This window comes from Molothrus aeneus, chromosome 1, assembly GCF_037042795.1.
Source record: "Molothrus aeneus isolate 106 chromosome 1, BPBGC_Maene_1.0, whole genome shotgun sequence".
NCBI lineage: Eukaryota > Metazoa > Chordata > Aves > Passeriformes > Icteridae > Molothrus > Molothrus aeneus.
The window spans coordinates 44,695,645-44,714,163 of record NC_089646.1 but is presented as its reverse complement, the minus strand read 5'-3'; the positions used below and the strand labels follow the sequence as shown (position 1 = coordinate 44,714,163).

The following is an 18,519-nucleotide window of genomic DNA, read 5'->3' as shown; positions in this document are numbered from 1 at the left end:
GGTGTCTTGCTGCTCTCCCAGGCCTGCTGTGCTGGAGTCTCATTGTAAAATTTTTGTGTACATTTTTTCTTTAATGGAGCACCTTCTACCATCAAAGATGGATGTCAAAAGGATGTGAAGTGCACTTTTTTTACTTCATACACAGCATTTTGTAAAATATCCCACCATAAGGTTTTTTTCACCATGAATAATTCCATGTTCCAATAATTCCATATCTTTTTTCCTCTAAACTAATTTTTTTTTGACCAATGCTATTCAGTGTCCACAAACTACAAGCAGACTATCACACAGGCAAAACCAGCCCAGAGGTACGGCAAGATCCCCGCCAGCCTAATCCTGGGGGGAAACTACAGATCTCTCTGCACTTACCAAAAAACAAGGCAAACAAGGCTGGCAAGGCAACCTAAGGTTCTTGGTCTCATCATATGTGACACCACTTTGTTGCACCGAATCCCACTCCTCTCCTCCCCAGCCTTCCTCTGCATCACAGCCTCTAACACTGCCTGGCCCACCCCAAAAGTGACAGTGGCTCTGCAAGTCTGCCACATGTTCCCCCAAGGACATGTACCACAAGGAATCAAGATTCCAAGGTTTCTCATCATACTTGTGTGGCTGCACATCAGCCTCAGGGGGACCATCATTTCCAGAGGAGTCAGACAGCATCAGATGGAGGGAGGTTATTTATTTCTCTTGAGGCTCTAAGGCAAAGGGAGCAGTCTGTCATATGCAAAGGATCTGTTGCACCACAGGCTGAGTTGGAAAGGTAATGTAGGGATTTCTCCTTAGGGGTAAGTTCTTGGGCAGACATTTTAATAACACTCTTCATTAGGAAATAATTGCCAGGCGCTATGCAACTCCATGGGAGGGAGTGCTACGGAGTCAGAAGTGTGAAAGGTCCCTACCTACACAGGAGTGAAATGCTGCCACCCAGCCTGTAACAGCACAGTTTTATCATGGCCAGTCCTACAGCCTTTGGCAGTGCAGGTACAGGGCAGCAAAGCAACAGCCAAGCAGAGCCTATCGCAAATATGCTTATCCACACGGATGAGTGTTGCTTCATGGGAACAATGTGAAACAGCCTCCATTCCTGCTCTGTCCCATATGCTGGCACCCCTCAGCTGCCACCTCCTCTGTGAGGGGAGTGCAGGGCACTCTTATGTGGCCAGAGGTGCCCAGGGCCTCTGTGGCTGCTGTGGAAACACCACACCTTGCCCCCACTGCTGTGAGCAGACAGTAAAATCAAAGAGCAGGTGTTTCATCTCAGGGCAGGAGACAGAGATATTACCTGGCCACACATTTTGGTAGTAAAATGAACTTACAGTCTCCATCACTTTTCAAAATCACATGCTTGGTACCTTTGGGCATGCCAAGTGGCACAGGCAGCTTTGGAGCCTGCAGCTGTCCCAGCTCCAGTGCAGATCATGGGTGAATCACTGACTCTGTGGTGGAGTGGAAACCAGGACGCTCAACTCTGCCAATGAGATGCCCACATGAACAGGCCTTGAGCATGCAAAATCCTTGGTGGGAAAGAAGGGGTAAGGTCCATTGAAGGACAAGGGGTAATAGTTTTAAACTAAAAGAGGGCCAATTTAGATTAGGTACAAAAAGAATTTTTTTGACAATGAGGGTGGTAAAACAGTGGCACAGGTTGCCAAGAGAGGTGGTGGAAGTCTTATCCCTGGAAACATTCAAGGTCAGTTTGGACAGGGCTATGAGCAATCTGGTCTACATGAAGATGTCCGTGCTCACTGCAGAGGAGTTGGAACAGATGGCCTTTAAATGGCCTTCTTGCCCAAACTATTCTGTGATTCCATGAGGCAGAAGCAGTGCTATCACTGAGTACAGTGCCAGGGGGTGGAGTGTGGGGTGTGATGAGCATCCACAGCCCTTTTGCATCCTGCCACAAAATTCTTCAGAAACTCGGTCTTCATTTAACTAGAAGACCCCTACATCTTCTGATTGGGATAGAGATGCTTGGGACTGAGGCAACTGAAGCATCTTGCAAAAGATCTGTTCCAGTAGCCTCCAGCAGCTGGGAATTTCTCCTTTTTTTCCTGGAGCAGTATTAATTCAATGACCTAGCGATCGCATTGGAAACAAACCACATCAACATATAGAGTTACAGGTGAAACTCATTCACTGGGAAGACCTTCAAAAGGCACTATCACTGTCTTCAGATCCAGTCAAGCCCACGGGTGTGGGGAACACACAGTGAAAATGCCCTGTGCAATGAACTTGTAGGGTTAGAGCTGTTAATAATGTATGGGCATATACCATCCATTATGTATTAAGCTCAGGAGAGCTGAAGTCAAACATAGATCAAACAATCCATGGGATTGGATTTAAAGTACTTGAAAGGTACTCCTGAACCCAAATTCAATGAGAAAAAGCAGCAATTGAGAGGTTCAGACTGACATCCCCTCAGACACTACACCTGTTCCAAAGCAGGAGTCTTCAGCACATGCCAGTGGTGGCAGCAGCCTCAAGCTGATCTCTGCAACAGTTCTCTCTTTTGGGAGGGAAGGAAGGGATTAACACTCTCCCTGATAATCCTTGGAAAAAAGTCATCATGCCAGGTCCCCGAGGGACACCTGTGCAAGCCAGGGGTCTGCAGTATGTTTCAGAGATGGTGTGTGGGTAAGCTCTCCTTTTGGGAGACCAAGAGAAACCCCACACTGGGAATGCACCCTTGGGCACTCTCTGCAGAAGCTACAGCTGAGGCAGATGGAGCAGGTTTTACTCTGGATGTCACTCAGACAAAACTATTCTTGGCCCACTGAAAAACTGCAAGCTGCAGAATGCAATACAATACTTTGTGGTTCTAAAGGACCTTCCAAATGAGGGTCTCACATTAATTAATTAAGCCTCAGAGCACCTAGAAGGAAAATCTATCCTATTTTACCAGCAAGTGGAATGAGTATGCAAAGGTCACACAGAATAGAGGAGCGAAGGAAAGAGAGATCCTGGTATCCTGACTCCTGACTCTTTGCTGCATCTATTAGCTCATGAGTCCCCTCCAAGTGACACGCATGGAGGAAAAAAGGTGACCCACAGCTGTGTCCAAGGGCCACTGGCTGGGAGATTTAATAAGATGCAGGAGAATGACTAACGGGGTTACACAGATTGTCGCAGGTCAGTAAAGAATATGGCATTAAGAAAATTGATCCTTTGAAAGCCTCCAGCCACATGCTTATGTCAGAACCAGACGTGACTTGTGTCTGTGCTTCATACGACACCACCAAGTACCCACCAAAGGGCTTTCCTTCATGTATAAATAATGAAATGCAATGCAATGCCAACAGGTGCTTTTTTCACAGGGAGAAGGGAGAAGAAGGGAAAGTGTTTGGGTAGGCTGAGGCAGAGCCCAGGTTCTCCCTGCCTCTCCCACCCCTCCCTGTCCTCATGGCTCATGGGCAAGAGGTCACTGACGGCTGGACGTGCCCACCTGTCTGCAATGCCAAGGAGACAAGCACATGGGCACTGGAAGAGGGAGTAAGCTGTGTATGACTGGGGTGTGTTTGCAGCGCAGCAGCTACCGTGTCTGGGCAATAGACGGGAGGCTGCCATGGGGAAGAAAAAGAAAAGCACTCTACAGGTCATCCTGGAAGATGGTTGGTATCACTGTGAGATCATTTCAGTTTGCATGCTGCCAAATACTTGACTAAACCTCCTGGGGCTTCCCGAGCACGCCATTTTGTATCTCTCAAAGACCATACAATTTCAGGTTGCTTGGGCAGGGGACTTTTGTCAGTCTGCCAGACTAAAGTAAATATTAAGAGCATTGCTGTAGGGAAGGAATATAATGTATAATCAATGAGGGATATTCTGCCAAGCTCAGCTGGAACTTAAGGGTCAGCTGTGTCAAGCATCACATGTGTAAATTCCAGCAACAATGCAATTACTCTTCGTTCTTTGTTTTGCAGCCGGAATAGAGTTTGATGGAGAAGTGGAAACTGACACAGAGAGTGAAGGTAATGTAGAGATTAACAAATGTGGTCCTGTTTGAAATACAAGAGGTGATACCTTTTCTTTTTCTCTCTGACTTATGACTTGCTCTACAACACAAACTCTTTCATGAGCTACTTGCAAGCAAGCAGATTTTTCCCTTGAGGTTTGATTTCTAACAGTGATACGTAAAGTGCCATTCTTAAGCAGTCTATCCTGTTTTATCCATGTTCCCGGAGTTGGAGGCTGTCAGAGCCCACATCCCCTGGGAGTCAGCCCCTAGTAAATCAGGCACTGCAGTAAAGCACCACCCTGTGCAGGGCTGGGGCTGCTTTGCACTATCCTGAGGTCCTGCTTGCCCTCTCTGTAATGCTTGCTCAGACCATAACACACTGGGATCTTCATCAGTCATGGCCATAAGAAGATAGTGATGAAAATGGATTGAAGGGAGATTTATGGCTGTGAGGGAAATCAGGAAAAGCCCATGACAGGACTAAAAACACCTTTAACTCTGCAGGTATAGTATATCTGAAGTGAGAGAGCTCAGAGGTAAGACCATAACAGCAGTGGATTGGTGATACACATGTAGCTGTTACTGCAAAAACAGTTCACAACTGTGTCTGTATTAGTCAGAGAATATGAGAAAGTAAACAGCAAACTATTGGAAGTTTTTGGTTTTGTTTTTTTTTAAATCATATCCATCTTTTCCATATAGGCAAAAGAGGCAGTAAGATAAAGGTTACAAATTAATGCTTCATAATTAGCCTAATACTTGAGAGGTTGCAAATAAAAAAACCCCTAAAACATTGGCTGTCCAAAATGAACATTTTCCCAAAGAGAGCAGGTGGTCCTTTGATCTAGATGATTGTTCAAAATTCAGTTTAGATGGACCATTACATAGTAACTGAAACCTGCATAATGCCTCCTGAGAAATTAATTGGAAGCTCCTTCTCATTCCCAGTGTCAAATGTGACAACCACTTCCTACTAATTTTTTACCACTAAAAACCAGAAACTATTTGCTTATAATTAATTTCTAGCTTTTCACCAAACCAAAAATGCAAATACTCAAATTCTTTTTATTATTTGCTTCTTTTTCTCACATTTTAGGCTCCTCATTTTACACTCTGGATCCCATTCCAACACAATTTCCTTCTTCTATTACAATATCTCCAACTCTTTACTTTCATCAGACAGAAATTTTGGAAAAAGAGAAGCCAGAATACTCTGGAAAACTTACTATTAATTTTAATAGGCTTGGTAGTGTAAGAGATAGAGATACCTGGGGGCTTTTGAAAAATTTTTCCCCCTTTCCATAAAATTCTGCAATTAAATCATGCTCTACTTCAATCCTTTAAGCTGGAAGCATTTCTGACTTCTGGAAAGAGGAGGTTTTTAGCTTGCAATGCCAGTAAGAATGAAATGTGCCTCAGAGACTGTCTGGTCTTTTTCTTCTCTGAATAGAGACCATCCAATAAAAAAGGAAACTGAGAGAGAGGAAGAAAACCAGATACTGCCTGTGCTGTGCCTTTTCTCTCTATAAATAGAAGAACTCCATTCCCAGCCTTGAAAAGTAAACATCTTTCAAGGACATCGCATCAACAAGCAAACTACACATTGTGTAACAGACTGCAATTTCTGTTTCCTTTGTTCTGGTGTGTTTACAGGTCAGGGAGATATCTGTCTGTGCTGCCTGATGGATGGGCTTTTGCATTTGTAACTAATTTCCAATCTTCTTATGGTCACATATAAGTCACTGATGTGCTAAATTGTGGTGTCCTAAATGGGAGTTGCACAACCAGAGTTCCACCTGGTTCTTGGACAGGGCATAACACAAAGCCCATTGAGATCAACAGGCACCTGCTCTTTGAATTTGCCAGGGTTTGCATCAGGTGTCCTGCCTGCCCATGCTCTTCTGATGAATCTTTATTCTGCCAGCATGGATTTCCCAATGTAATTGTTTTTTATCACTTGCAGAAGATGAAGCAAAGGACAAGAAAACTAACAAACAATGCCTTAGGGAAACTGGCAGAGCAAGCACACTTCAAAGCAAAAAGCAAGAGAAAGACAAAGAAGAAAAAGAAGACAAAGAAGAAGATGAGAGTAAAGAGGAAGACAATGGCAGCCAACAAAACAGAGTTTCTAGGAGAAAAAATTACCAAAGGAAAAACAGAAATGGAAAAAAGGCAAGAGAGGAAGGAAGCCAGAAGAAAGACAGAGGCAAAACGGCTCCTAACAAAGATCAAAAGGAATCAGAAAACAAAGAAAAGAAAACAACCAAGAGAGGGAAGGAGGGGGAGAATAAACACATGAAAGGCAGGAAAAGCAGGTAATTAAACAATCCCTGACTATGGTGCCTTGTTCAGACTGCCAGCAATATTGACATGCCAGTGGCATATGGATCAGAATGGCAAAACCAATAGACTGCAAAAAAGTTCCTGCTCTCCTTAAAGAGACACAGTGGAAACATTTTAAAATGCCACAAAACCAAACTCTTTCCAAGTTATTATAATTTCTCAACCAGGATCAGGTCTATGCATGTTGTGGAGTCTTAGTACCTACAGCCAGGGGTAGAAAAGCACCCCTAAAGAAGGTACCTGGAGAAATTTGGGCATGGAGACCTTTTTTTGGTTGGTCTATGGAAATGTTCCAGATAAAATGTATCCCTTGTGTTTTCAAGTCTCTTCCAAATCTTGCTTGTCCCAACCTTTGACTTCTATCCATATCTCTCCCATTTTGTTATGAAGGCATGAAAACCATTTTTCTGGAGCCAGCTGTAGCCCTGGAAGCTGTAGGCAATGTTCTTTAGCTGATATGTGGCCCAAAGCACAACATTGAGTAAATTGTAGCGGGGCATAAATGGCTCCTCACTATCCTGGCTGGAAACAGAGTGCGATGGGCGCTGGCATCGCACTGAGCCAGGGGAGGTTGAGGCGCTGTGCCCACATTGGCATGGAATCCCCAAGGCCAGAGCTGCAGTCTGACTACCCCAAGCAAGGCCTTCCCTCTAACCCCTGGGAGGTTTTCTGTGTCCTTTATTTTGTGTGTCTTCCAGTACTTCTTCTGCTTCCTCTAACTCGTCTGATGAGGAGTCACTGTCAGAGGAAGAGCTTGCAATGCTGAAGGAGCAGGTGGAGCAAAAGAAAAAACTGATTTCCACCATGAGGAACAAGCCCTGGAGGATGGTGAAGAAGCTCTCGGTGCTCAGGTACCCATTAAAATGGGAACCCCTCTTCATTGGGTCTCTGCTGACTGTTATGAGATGCACTTTGTCTTTCCTTGAAATTACATATTTGCTGCTGCTGTAACACCATAGTATCAGAAAAAGTGTGGCAGAACCTGGCCAGACTGTCTGGGTAAAAATGATCAGAGTTAAAATGTGCAATCTGATTTTCAGCCTCTGTAACCAAAGAACAGACAAAGTGCAAATCTGTTCAACTGATACCCATGGCCAGGACATTCTACCCTCGTGTTTAAAACCAAATGACTCACTACAGTCAGGCTACTTGTTAAAGCAAACTCCGTACCCTGGCTTGCTTATTCATGTCTTTTGTCAGACAGAAATCAGAGCAGCACAGTGCCCTGTTAGTGCACAGTCCTGAGACAGGGCTTCTTGGAAAAAATGCTGTATTATTTTCAGAGGTTTATGGAGCAAAGAGAAATCTGCCACACAGACCCTGATGAAGGTGGGAACAACTCAGGCAGCAGCAGAGACCCCTCAGTGCTGGGCAATGGGGAACAGTGGGGCAGAGCAGACCAGAGAAATCAAAACCCACGGGTTGATAGGGAATGGCTCATAACAAACCATTCCCTGTCAGGGCAATGATTCAGCTCCCAGCTCTACTGCTTAAGGAACTTCTGAAACCCCTTTCTACCAGGAGAGATTTAAAAATAGCATTGCAAAGCACATATACATTTTCTTTTTAACTAAAAACCAAGCTGTGTTAAACCATGACACAGCCCCAGAGGGAGTGGTGATGCCCCAGCTCTGTGTTTGCTGAGAGGTTGCTCAGAGCTGCAGGGACTGTGCTATCAAAGCTGACAGTCACCATGTGTCTTTGCCTCTCTCTTTTATGCCCTGAAGGCCAAGACCTGTTCCATCTTCCAATAAAATCAGAAATTGTGAACTCTGACAATTACTTTTGAAAATCTGGGTAAAGATCTATAACAGGGAAACTGTGTTAAAGTAACTTTTCCACCTCACAGCTGTGCTATGAGCCTGAGCTCATAACAAATAAATTCTTATGGCCCTAAAATTACAAATTTCTGTAAGGAAAAAAAAAAGGGCAAAGCAGAGTTATTTCTGATGCTTTTTTCCCCCTGTGGTGGAGGATACTGACTAAAATTCTACTTAGGATCATGTTTGACAATGTCCTTCCATACTTTCCTCTTATTTCTGAGCTATAGCAGTCATCACTACCCACTAATGAAACAAAACTGTTGCACTGCTTGTCCAGGGGTCTCCAGAAAGGCTGTCAGCACACTGTACATTCATTAGATATTTTTGGTTGCATGGACTCAACCCTGAGAGAAGAAATTATGAACCCCATTGCACAGATGAGGGGTGTAAAACATAAAGAGAGTGAAATAATATGTTCAGGACTTAGAAATCTCACTTTAGTTTTGCAAATGAAGTCACAGGTGATTTTTCCAAGGTTATAGGCTGACCTAGCCAACTCTTTATACCAAGAGGAAGTCTATCTTTCCCACAGGCTTAGGATGGCATAAAACCTCCCAGCTCCTGAAATTTAATCTCTTTTCATTGGCAATGCCAATATACAATATAATTTTATTCACAAGCTCAGCATACTCAGCATAACAGCAGCTACCTAGACTATTTTTTCTGTATTTCCCTTAGATATCCTCGTGTAAAACTAGTTTCATTTTGCAGCTTGATTTTACTCCTGACTAGCATACACTCATTCCTCTGGCACTGAGATTATCCCCTTGGGCTGTTTGCACATCTCTGGTATTTATCCTGGGATGTGTTCATAAAAGTAAGCTCTGCATCTTCTTGGAGGTTATTTTCTCCTTGACCAATGCATCAGGAGAGAAAAATTATAACAGGCATGCAGGCTGAGAGAGCTCTGCAGTGAGAGAAATGGGCAGGCTTTTAGTTTGCACCCAGGGAGAAGTGTGGAGCAAGATTTGGGGCACTAACAATACTTAAAGCTAATATAAAACATTTCTATATGAATGTGAGTGCTTTGGGGACCTGACAGCTAATCCTGGGTGGGTGTCTGAGCTCTACATGGCACAGCAACTGATCAGCAGAGAGCAGGTGGGGAGAGAGACCAAGTCCCCACCTTCCTACGAACACGGTTGCTTTTCCCACTGGTGCAGGCAGAGGTGAAAAGCTAAAGACCCCTCTGCTGTTTTAATAACCTCCTTGTTTTTATTCCAATTAGGGAGGCACAAGATTTTGTAGAGAAGTTTGAAGGAGCACTGGGAAAAGGAAAGGGCAAAAAGTTGTATGCATATAAGATGATGATGGCAAAGGTAAGTGCTACAGCGATGTCAGCGAAGGGCTTGGATACTCAGTTATGTATTCAGAACATTTTTAGGTTTATTGACCTCTATTTGGTGAAAGAGGCACAAGGAAGTCAGAATAAAACTTACTGCCCACCTTCAGAAAAATACTAGCTGGCTTCAAATCTACAACTATTGCAGAAAGAACAGGGGGAAATTCACACCTACCTGAACCTGATTGTGACCTTTCCTGAAGCAAGGGAGGGTTTAGAGGAGCAGGGAAAACCATGGCTTTCTGGCTGCAATCTCCAAAACCTTGATATGTAAGAAAAGATATCCCTAAAGGGGAAAGAGGCCCTGCCAAACTCTTGCCCTGCCCCTCATCCTGTAAAATTTCATCTTCTTCAGTGATGAGGAGATAACAGGGAGAATGATGGCTGTGCTTTGAAGTTGGTAGCCAAGTTGCATGTTGTCATGGAGATTATATTGAGAAGTGCAACACAGAGCCAGACCTGAGATTATGAAATCAATGGGAGCTTAGCTGCTGGCCTTGTGAGGAAAGATTCAAGCTCAGTGTTTTATCAAACTAAATGTTGTTTTAAGTAGAGTTTGTTCTGAACCAATTATTTCAATCCAGAGGCAGGTCTGAATTTCCCACCCCTATATAATCTGATCAAGCCATAGCACAACTGCAGGTTTCCAAAAGCCTGGAAAGGTTAAAACTCTTAAAACTCAAATCATAAATGTGAACACTTGGGAATGGGAGGGGGGGATTTTTGGTTGAAGGGAGTTTCTGAAATAGTCCAAAAGATAAGACCCAGACCAGAGCTCCTACTTTGGACTTTACACCCACACCTAATCATGCTACTAAACTCTGATGTTAAAAAGCCCTGCTTAAGAGCAGACCCCCTCTTCACACCTCTCTGTTCACTGCAATGTTGTCTTCTTTCAGAAATGGGTGAAATTTAAGAGAGACTTTGAAAATTTTAAAACTCAGTGCATACCCTGGGAGATGAAGATAAAGGAAGTGGAGAGTAAGTTGAAGTTGCTGTGTGGTGGCAGTGGGACATTTTCTAAGATTGCCTTGTCTTCATACAAGCAATGTTCCAGCTTCCTGGTCCACAGTCTCCACTTGCCCTGGGCATCAGTGCCAGACAAGGAGCACATGCCCCTGGCAGCTCCAGGTGTTGCTCTCCAGCAGCTGTGGGGACTCCTGGGAGGCTCATGGGGAATCTCTCATGGGGAGACCTGAGGGCAAAGGGTTGCTGAGGACAGTTTAACCCTCCTAAACTCCTAACCACAAAATGTCTTCTGCTTTAAGGTCACTTTGGCTCCTCTGTTGCTTCCTACTTCATATTTCTGCGATGGATGTATGGAGTAAATCTTGTCCTTTTTGGGTTAATATTTGGACTGGTTATAATTCCAGAGGTAAGTGCTTAATTCTTCTTTCAGTAATATCTTGCCCTTTGCTTGACACAAACATGGCATTGACAGGACAAATGCCTTATAACAGGCATCACTTTAGATAAATGAAATGCCTGAGGACAATTATTTACAAAGAGTTACTGACACAGGAGCAGAAGTCGGATTGATATCAGGAGACATAAAATGCTATCAGAGATCCTGCTCATCCAGCAGCTGAAACAGGGGCTCAACAATCAATCTAATTCAAGGCTAGTTTTACATTTTGAATAAAGTGAAGAACATGACATTCCAATCCTAGGCACAAGATCTGGTCTGCACGAGCCACAGGAAACGGATTGTGCTCTGAAAATAATTAAGTGCCATCAGTTTTGGGCTCTCTGAGGGGCATGGCCATGGGGCAGCAGCCATGGCACAGCCCCTCGGGGAACAGACAACTTGCCAGCACTCTGCCAACTAACACTTGCTTGGGAAATAACCCTTTTTTGTAGTTCCAATTCATAAGATTCACAAGCAATAATTTTCTTTTTAGTTTTTCTATTTCTCACTCTTCTTGGAGAATGAAAAGGATCTCATAGCCAAATTTATATGATTGTTTATTGAAGAATTTTTTAATGTAGTCATTACAGCTCTGGCTAAATTACTCAGTGCAGTATTTAAAGGCTGTGCAATCCACAGACAGTGGCATCTGTTCTGTTCAATGCAGAATTTTATGGAGCAAATATGCACTGCAGAATGTCTCCTGAGGACCGTGCTTTTGTTCTCCTTAATGTGCTGGCTCACACTATGGAAAGGGAAAGCTCAGTTTCCCCCCAGGACGAGGAGACATAACCATTAGCACTGAACAATACAAATGTGTTTGGTTAGGAACGACGCATATGGCAGGAGCTCTCCTCTCTGAAGTGTGCACACTGTTACTCACTGCCTACTGAGCTGTTACGATACGGGAGAGTAGCTGGGCAATAAACATTTAATCATAAATTATTTTGAGTGTAATTAGATAGCCCTAAAAAATAAGTGATAGATGATATGCATTTCTAGGCTCTGAATGCTAATGAGATATTTTGGTATTGGCACCAGTCAGCTTGTAAATATAATAATTCACCATAGCCCTTGGCATTCTCTGTCTGGACTTCTACTGCTGCTCCAGCTGCAAGACCTGCTTTGCATGGTGCCATCAGGACAGGCTGGGCCATGAAAACTATTCTTTGTATCTTTTTGTCATACTTTTATTTTCCCCCAAACCTAATTGCCCTTTACCTCACCTTGACAACATCTTTCAATTCAGGACTGAAAAATACAAATTATATTGCAAGCTTGACCCGGTGCTCTTGACTTCTCTCAGAGGAGTAGCTCTGCATAAATAGATGGAGCTAATCCCTTTACTGCATTAGACCCATGAAGTTCAAGCAAAGAACTCCTTGCCAAACTAAGGACATTTCAACTGCAGGTGTTGATTGAGGATACAGTTTCTTCAAAAAACATTTCCTGTGCCATGGATATGTCCAGGGAAAAGGAAGTCCTCCGGTTATTTGAGTGAAATTAATACTAAGTATAAACAATAATTAATAGATATACTTAGTACTAAATATTAATAAGTATAATTAATAATAAATAATTATAAATTAAATTAATGCTAAGCAGTTTTTAAAAACTGCTGTTCTAGCATTAAGAAATAAAACATATATCAAAATCAACAGGAAAGGAAAGCCAACAAAAGCAAACCAAGACAGACTCATTAAGAAAAAAAAAACCTGTTAAAAACTCTTTGGTGTTTTATAGTATACATACATCATTGTTATGAATGTTCTCCAGGTCTTGATGGGAATGCCATATGGGAGTTTGCCAAGGAAAACTGTACCCCGGGCTGAACAAGCAACAGCCATGGATTTTTCAGTACTTTGGGATTTTGAGGTAAGCATGTAAGTGTTAATCATAAAAGATAATTTGAATACCTCCTAAACCCCTCTGAAGTTAGTGGTGCTACAAGGATGATTTTGTTCCAAGCTAAACCAGTGGAACACCTATTTCTTCCAGAAGAAGTCTGGAAATTGAAAGCCTTTAGCTGCAACAAAATCTTTGTGGATACTGAGATTTCTGCCCAAAGCAGCATGTCCACGTGCAGACACCTGCATATGGATTTGAACCACTTCCATATACAAATGTGCTGCCTGGTGTACACTGTGTGTGCAGACACAAAAGACATTTTGCTTCCAACTGGAAAGGCAGCAAGCATCCCGGTGAGAGGCTGGAGCTGCTCCAAACCAGGCAGCCAGACAGAGACTTCAAGCTGCAGACCCCTTTCACAAGCAGGAACCACCATGCCAGACCACTGAAAGTGCTTGGAAAGGGAGTTGCTCCCCATGTGCCCGCCCTCCCTGTTCGCCTGAAATGCAAACAAATGTTTAGGACTTGCACCCAAAGGAAATATCCAAGTTTCCAGCCATCTCTGGGTGCTTGCCTGCAATATCAATCCACCTCCCACCTCAGTTACTTTGAAGATTTAAGCCAAAGGGATTAAGTGTTTTTAGGTGACAGCCCAAGAAAAAATATGTGCAGGGGGTGAAGACTTTCGGATGTAACTGGTGCCTTGGGATCTGACTTTCAAAGTAATTAATTCTGGAAATGTTTTTTTAAATTTTATCAGCACTGGCCCACATGCTACAAGCATGGGACGACATGCTACAGTCCTTCTGTAATAAACCCCTTTGCAATTTCTTTAGCTAAAAAAAAAAAAAAAGAAAAAAAAAAGAAAAAAACCAAATCAACCAAACAAAAAACAACCAAACAAAAAGAAAAGCTACTTTCTTGTAAACCAGATTATTTAAACTAATCTATTAATAAGGCTTCGAATAGTGGTGTCCAGGAACCTGCCAGGGCCAGGCCTTCATTTACTCCCCATAATCTGCTGAGGATCCTTTCAACTCTTCCTCTCCCTGCACTTTCCCTCACTGTCAGAATCCAGAATTCAGAGGTGAATTAGGGAGATTTTTAATAGAAGTGTAAGGAATGAAAAACTCATTTGAGTAGTGCACTGTAAAAATACAAGAGGTAGCATTTAAACTCATTAATCCAGAAAAATAAAAAGCAAAATAAAACCCCCAAACAAACAAACAAAAAATCTGAAGGAGTGTTGATTAAATGCAGCGGCTGATTTTCTCTGGGAGACCATAAGTAATAGACCCATCAGTAAGGAAACTTGTCTCTGGATGAGGCTGTATGCTTCCAGGAAACGTTTACTCCCATGACCTGCCAGTCTCCTGCCTCTGGCTTGGTACACACATCTACATTCCCCTGCTGTCACTGAGGGGTTGGTGCTCTGAACCCCTCTGCTGTACAGGTCCCCATCCAGCACCCATTCCCTTCCTATCTGACATCAGGGAACGATCATCCAAACTCAAGAAGCATCTCCAACCATGGGGCAGCACAGTACACCAACACCCTCTGCAGCCAGGAGATGTCAAATGAAGCCCTGTGCAGAGGTTTGCCCTTTGAAAATGAATAGAGGCTTATTCCAGCATGCTCCACAGGAGAGGTGCAGGGGGGAAATATAAATCAGAGTAGGCATAAATGAAGAGTCAATGCTGTTACCCTGAAAAATACCTTTCAGGAGAGAGGAGCTGGGGAAATGTATGCTTTGGCAGGAAGGAGGTCACATCACAGATTTCTAGAGGAGTAGAAAGGAATAAATCTCACTTGGACACCAGACACCATGTCTCACAAATGGAGTTTAAAGAACATACTGGATGATGTGAGCGGAGAAACTCATTTTTCAGTCCCTGGCATCTGATGAATCAGGAAGACAAAGGTTTGGAATTACAGCTTGAGAAGCAAACTTCACTAGCACCTTCCAGGGACATTATATCTTACCAGGCTTTCTTCCACCACTCCTCCCCAGCAGATACTGTGTGTAGCAAGCCCCAAGCAGCCGTGCGGGGCTGTGCCAGCCACAGGCTTGCTGCACTGATAGAAACACACACAGAGTGGTCCTGGACTTGTGACACAGCACTTTGTGCAGGGCAAAAATGCAGCTTCTGTGGCACCTGAGGGTACCAAAGCTTTTACTTAAGTTAGGGATAAAAAGTCAAGGGTTTTTGGGGGAGCTTAGTTTGATTGATCAAGGGAAGGTGGTCAAACACTGGAAGAGAGGCCCAGAAAGGTCGTGGGAGCTCCTTTTCAAAGCTCAGGTGGACATAGCCCCGAGCCACAACACTTCCTTTTCCAATTGGCTCTGCTTTGAGCAGGGGGCTTGGTTAGACAGCCCCCAGAAGCCCCTTTCCATGTGAACCCTTCAATGTCTCCAGATAAGATCCATTACTAGGCTCTGATATGAGCTTCAAGTTGTGTCTTTCTAAAGGCTTGATCAGAGGGGAGCTTGCTCAACTATTGTGGCCAGACTGATTAAGTACACTTAATTTAGGAGCTGAAAGACAAGGGGCAAAAAACCAGAGAAGTACAATGTGCAGTGATGCACATCAACTTGGATGAGACATGACAGAAAACCAGGGAGAGATTGCTAATGCGGATTAGGTGATCTGCACGCTTGTTGAATGCCTAACAGATTGCACAGCAAAAAAAAGATTACTTGAGACAACATGGTTGATACTGTGTCTGAGCTCTGCTTTCCACAGGAAAGTAATGCTTTGATTTCACTCTTTAGTTATATTTGCTCTGCAGGTGGCAACCAGTAAAAGGAACTAAATCTGCAAGGCACTGAGCATCAGCTGCCTCCTACCTGAAAGGAAAAGTTTCACATCATGGTAGGAAGGCCCTTTGCTACTGCTTTTATACAAGATCTGAGTGTTTGATTATTGCCTTAGAGAAGCAGGTGGGCTGCAGCCACAAAGAGCAATAAGAATGTTTTTCTGGGAGGCATGAAACAGTGATGAATCAAAACCACATTTTAGTTTTAAGCCACTATCTTCTGATATGGTCTCCCTCATCTTACCTCTCTTAGGAAGATGAACTCTTAAAAATATGGCTCTCAAAGGTGCCAGAGCAGCAAACAGACAAGAATGAGACCCTAAAAACTTTTCCAGGCTGATTTTCCTTGTTTTAAATCTTCAGTTTTCTCTAGAAACCCCTTTCCTGCAGAGAAGAAGCTGCACAGCTGACACAGGATTTCTTTTGCTTTACCTCCAGGGCTACATCAAATACTCAGCGCTCTTTTATGGCTACTACAACAACCAGAGGACAATTGGCTGGTTGAAATACAGGCTGCCAATGGCATATTTCATGGTTGGGATCAGCGTATTTGGCTACAGCCTGATGGTTGTTATAAGATCGTAAGTGCAGCCGACACTGACCCCTCTGCAAAATCCACCCAGATGTGTCTCACACCTGGGTTCCCCTCCCTGGGCACCCAGACTTGGTCTAGCCTTGGCTGGATGGCTGGGGAATGTGGGGAAAGGGGGGTGTGTGCCTGCTGCTTTCATGCACTCGGCCTCCCCATCCACCACCTGGCTCTGGTGGGCAGAGGGGACCTGGGCACTCCCCTGCCTCACCCATGTGCTCATGTGCACTATTCTGAACCCTCCCTACTCCAGCCATCTTCTTCCTTCTCCTCCCCTCCAGATCTCTTTAACCCTTCCTCCAACATTACTACAGGGCCACCAAACAGGTAGATTTTGTAAATGAAGGAGGATTTTACTTGCAATAAATTTCAAAGGTTCCTTTTGCATGCTTTCATTGCAAAATAAACATTCCTGAAAGACAACATGGGTCCCACAGACAGTGCAAGGGTTGCAGAAAAGAGCCAAGTGCTACTAGATTGTGTTTGTTGAGTCCCTAAATTAATCAGTGGAGTTTAGAAGTGGCCACAATTTCTGTGTCTCTTGTGCACTGTTCCCAGCCTCAGTGAGGCTCCCACAGCATCCTCAGGGCACTGAGGATACAGCCAAAGCACTTGTCAGTGCTGTAATGGTCTCTGCAAATTTAAAAATAAAAAAATAAGCCCCTCTATCTCTGCCTGAAGGACATGCCATGAAAAGTTCTTCCTTTCTTTGGAAGAAAGGATAAGCCCACGGATTTGTATAGCTTCCTGAAACAGGCCATATTGCTGTGCAGCAGGAAGAGCTACTTGAGCCTTTGGCTGGAGTGGGACATGGGGATTTGCTGTACATTTGCCATGAAATTGCAGCATCTGTTGTCTTGCCTTCCTTGAGGGACTAGTGCTAGGAGCTCTAGGGGGACTTACAGAAGGGTTTCAGGGATCAAATAATAGAGAGGAACAGCAGAAGCCATATCTGCTCCTATGCTGATTAACAAGAATAATCCTTTCTCCCTCCCTGCATGACTTCCTGCAAGCTCTTTGGCTCCAGCATTGTGCAGCAAGTGAAGTCTCACTAAACCTTTGTGCTGCAGTGTATTGGATGGGACATGGAGGTTTTGACTAAATTTAAGTAACTAAAGGTAGCCATAGACATATACTGCAGCCTAGGACCCAGAAGCACCATAAACAGACTTTCTTCAGGCACCAGCTAGACAAAGCAATACTTAACCTCCTCAATCACCTGTGCTAGTTTTTCTCTGTACAACTATTTTTAAGAGAAGGCCTGCATGGCCCTGCCAATTGACAGTTCAGTCCTCCTTAGACCTAAAGTCCAGTGGCACATTTTAGTCATTCCCAAGCCACAAGAATGGTTGTCCCACTCCATCTTACCCAAGCTGTGCAAAGCTGAAGGGTGTGTGGTGGCTCTGTGGAGCACTGTCTGACCTTGTCACTGCTCATATCCTCATACAGGATGGCTCGTAATGCCAACGAAAGCACAGCAGATGGGGATGATGACAACTTCATTTTCAGCTGGAAAATGTTCACCAGCTGGGACTACCTCATTGGCAACCCAGAGACAGCAGACAACAAGTTTGCATCCATCACCACCAGCTTCAAGGTAAACATAACTGTCCTCTGCCTGTTCCTGGAGACACTGCCAGCACCTACCAATGGCAGAGATTTAAGGGGAAATCTGGATACCTACTCAGCATCTCTCCAAAGGAATAGGGCATGGTGCTGATCCATGGCAGCTCCAGCTTCTGTGACCCACTTCCCCTAACTCCCTTTTTTTGGCCTTTAAAAGAATTTGTATTAATTTAGAATGCAGTTCCCCTGGGATATCTCAGACTCTTTGCCATTTGATATCTTTCAGTCAAGCCAGGATGCCTCTATGAAGGTTAGTTTGAATTTAACCAAAAGCTGGATCTAGCCAGAATAGCAGAAGATTGAATTTCATAGGGTGAAAAACCTTGTGGTGTTGCCTCATGCTTAGCAGTGCAAGATATGCATCCCAATTTCTTAAGCACCCCTCCTGTTTTTTTCAGGAGTCTATTGTAGATGAGCAAGAAAGCAACAAGGATGAGAATATCCACCTGAGGAGGTTCCTGCGTGTTTTGGCTAATGTCCTCATCATATGCTGCTTGTGTGGGAGTGGCTACCTCATTTATTTTGTGGTGAAACGCTCCCAGACATTTTCCAAAATGCAAAACGTTGGATGGTATGAAAGAAACGAGGTAAGGAAACTTTGCTTCCAGTTTTCTGCTGGGATAATTTTCTTTGGACATCAGCAAATTAATTGTCACAGGTTGAGGACAGCATCTAAGGCAGGGGATTCCCTATCAGGGACCAGGAGTGCCCTTCAGTACCTTTGCACTGGTTGTAGCTGCAATGCACATCGATCTCCCTGAAAGT

The 18,519-nt window shown here is 43.8% G+C and overlaps 1 protein-coding gene across 1 annotated transcript in view; it reads left to right on the top strand.

Annotated features, from left to right (window-relative positions):
• Positions 1–3,565: 3,565 nt before the first annotated feature.
• TMC2 (transmembrane channel like 2) overlaps positions 3,566–18,519 on the top strand; it is a 30,690-nt gene continuing 15,736 nt past the window's right edge. Inside the window, exons 1-11 of the mRNA XM_066571940.1 lie at positions 3,566–3,611; positions 3,924–3,971; positions 5,922–6,273; positions 7,000–7,152; positions 9,353–9,443; positions 10,366–10,447; positions 10,735–10,841; positions 12,651–12,749; positions 15,978–16,120; positions 17,578–17,725; positions 18,153–18,341. Of these exons, the coding sequence (XP_066428037.1) occupies positions 3,566–3,611; positions 3,924–3,971; positions 5,922–6,273; positions 7,000–7,152; positions 9,353–9,443; positions 10,366–10,447; positions 10,735–10,841; positions 12,651–12,749; positions 15,978–16,120; positions 17,578–17,725; positions 18,153–18,341 (1,458 nt within the window). The remainder of the gene's footprint in view (positions 3,612–3,923; positions 3,972–5,921; positions 6,274–6,999; positions 7,153–9,352; positions 9,444–10,365; positions 10,448–10,734; positions 10,842–12,650; positions 12,750–15,977; positions 16,121–17,577; positions 17,726–18,152; positions 18,342–18,519) is intronic.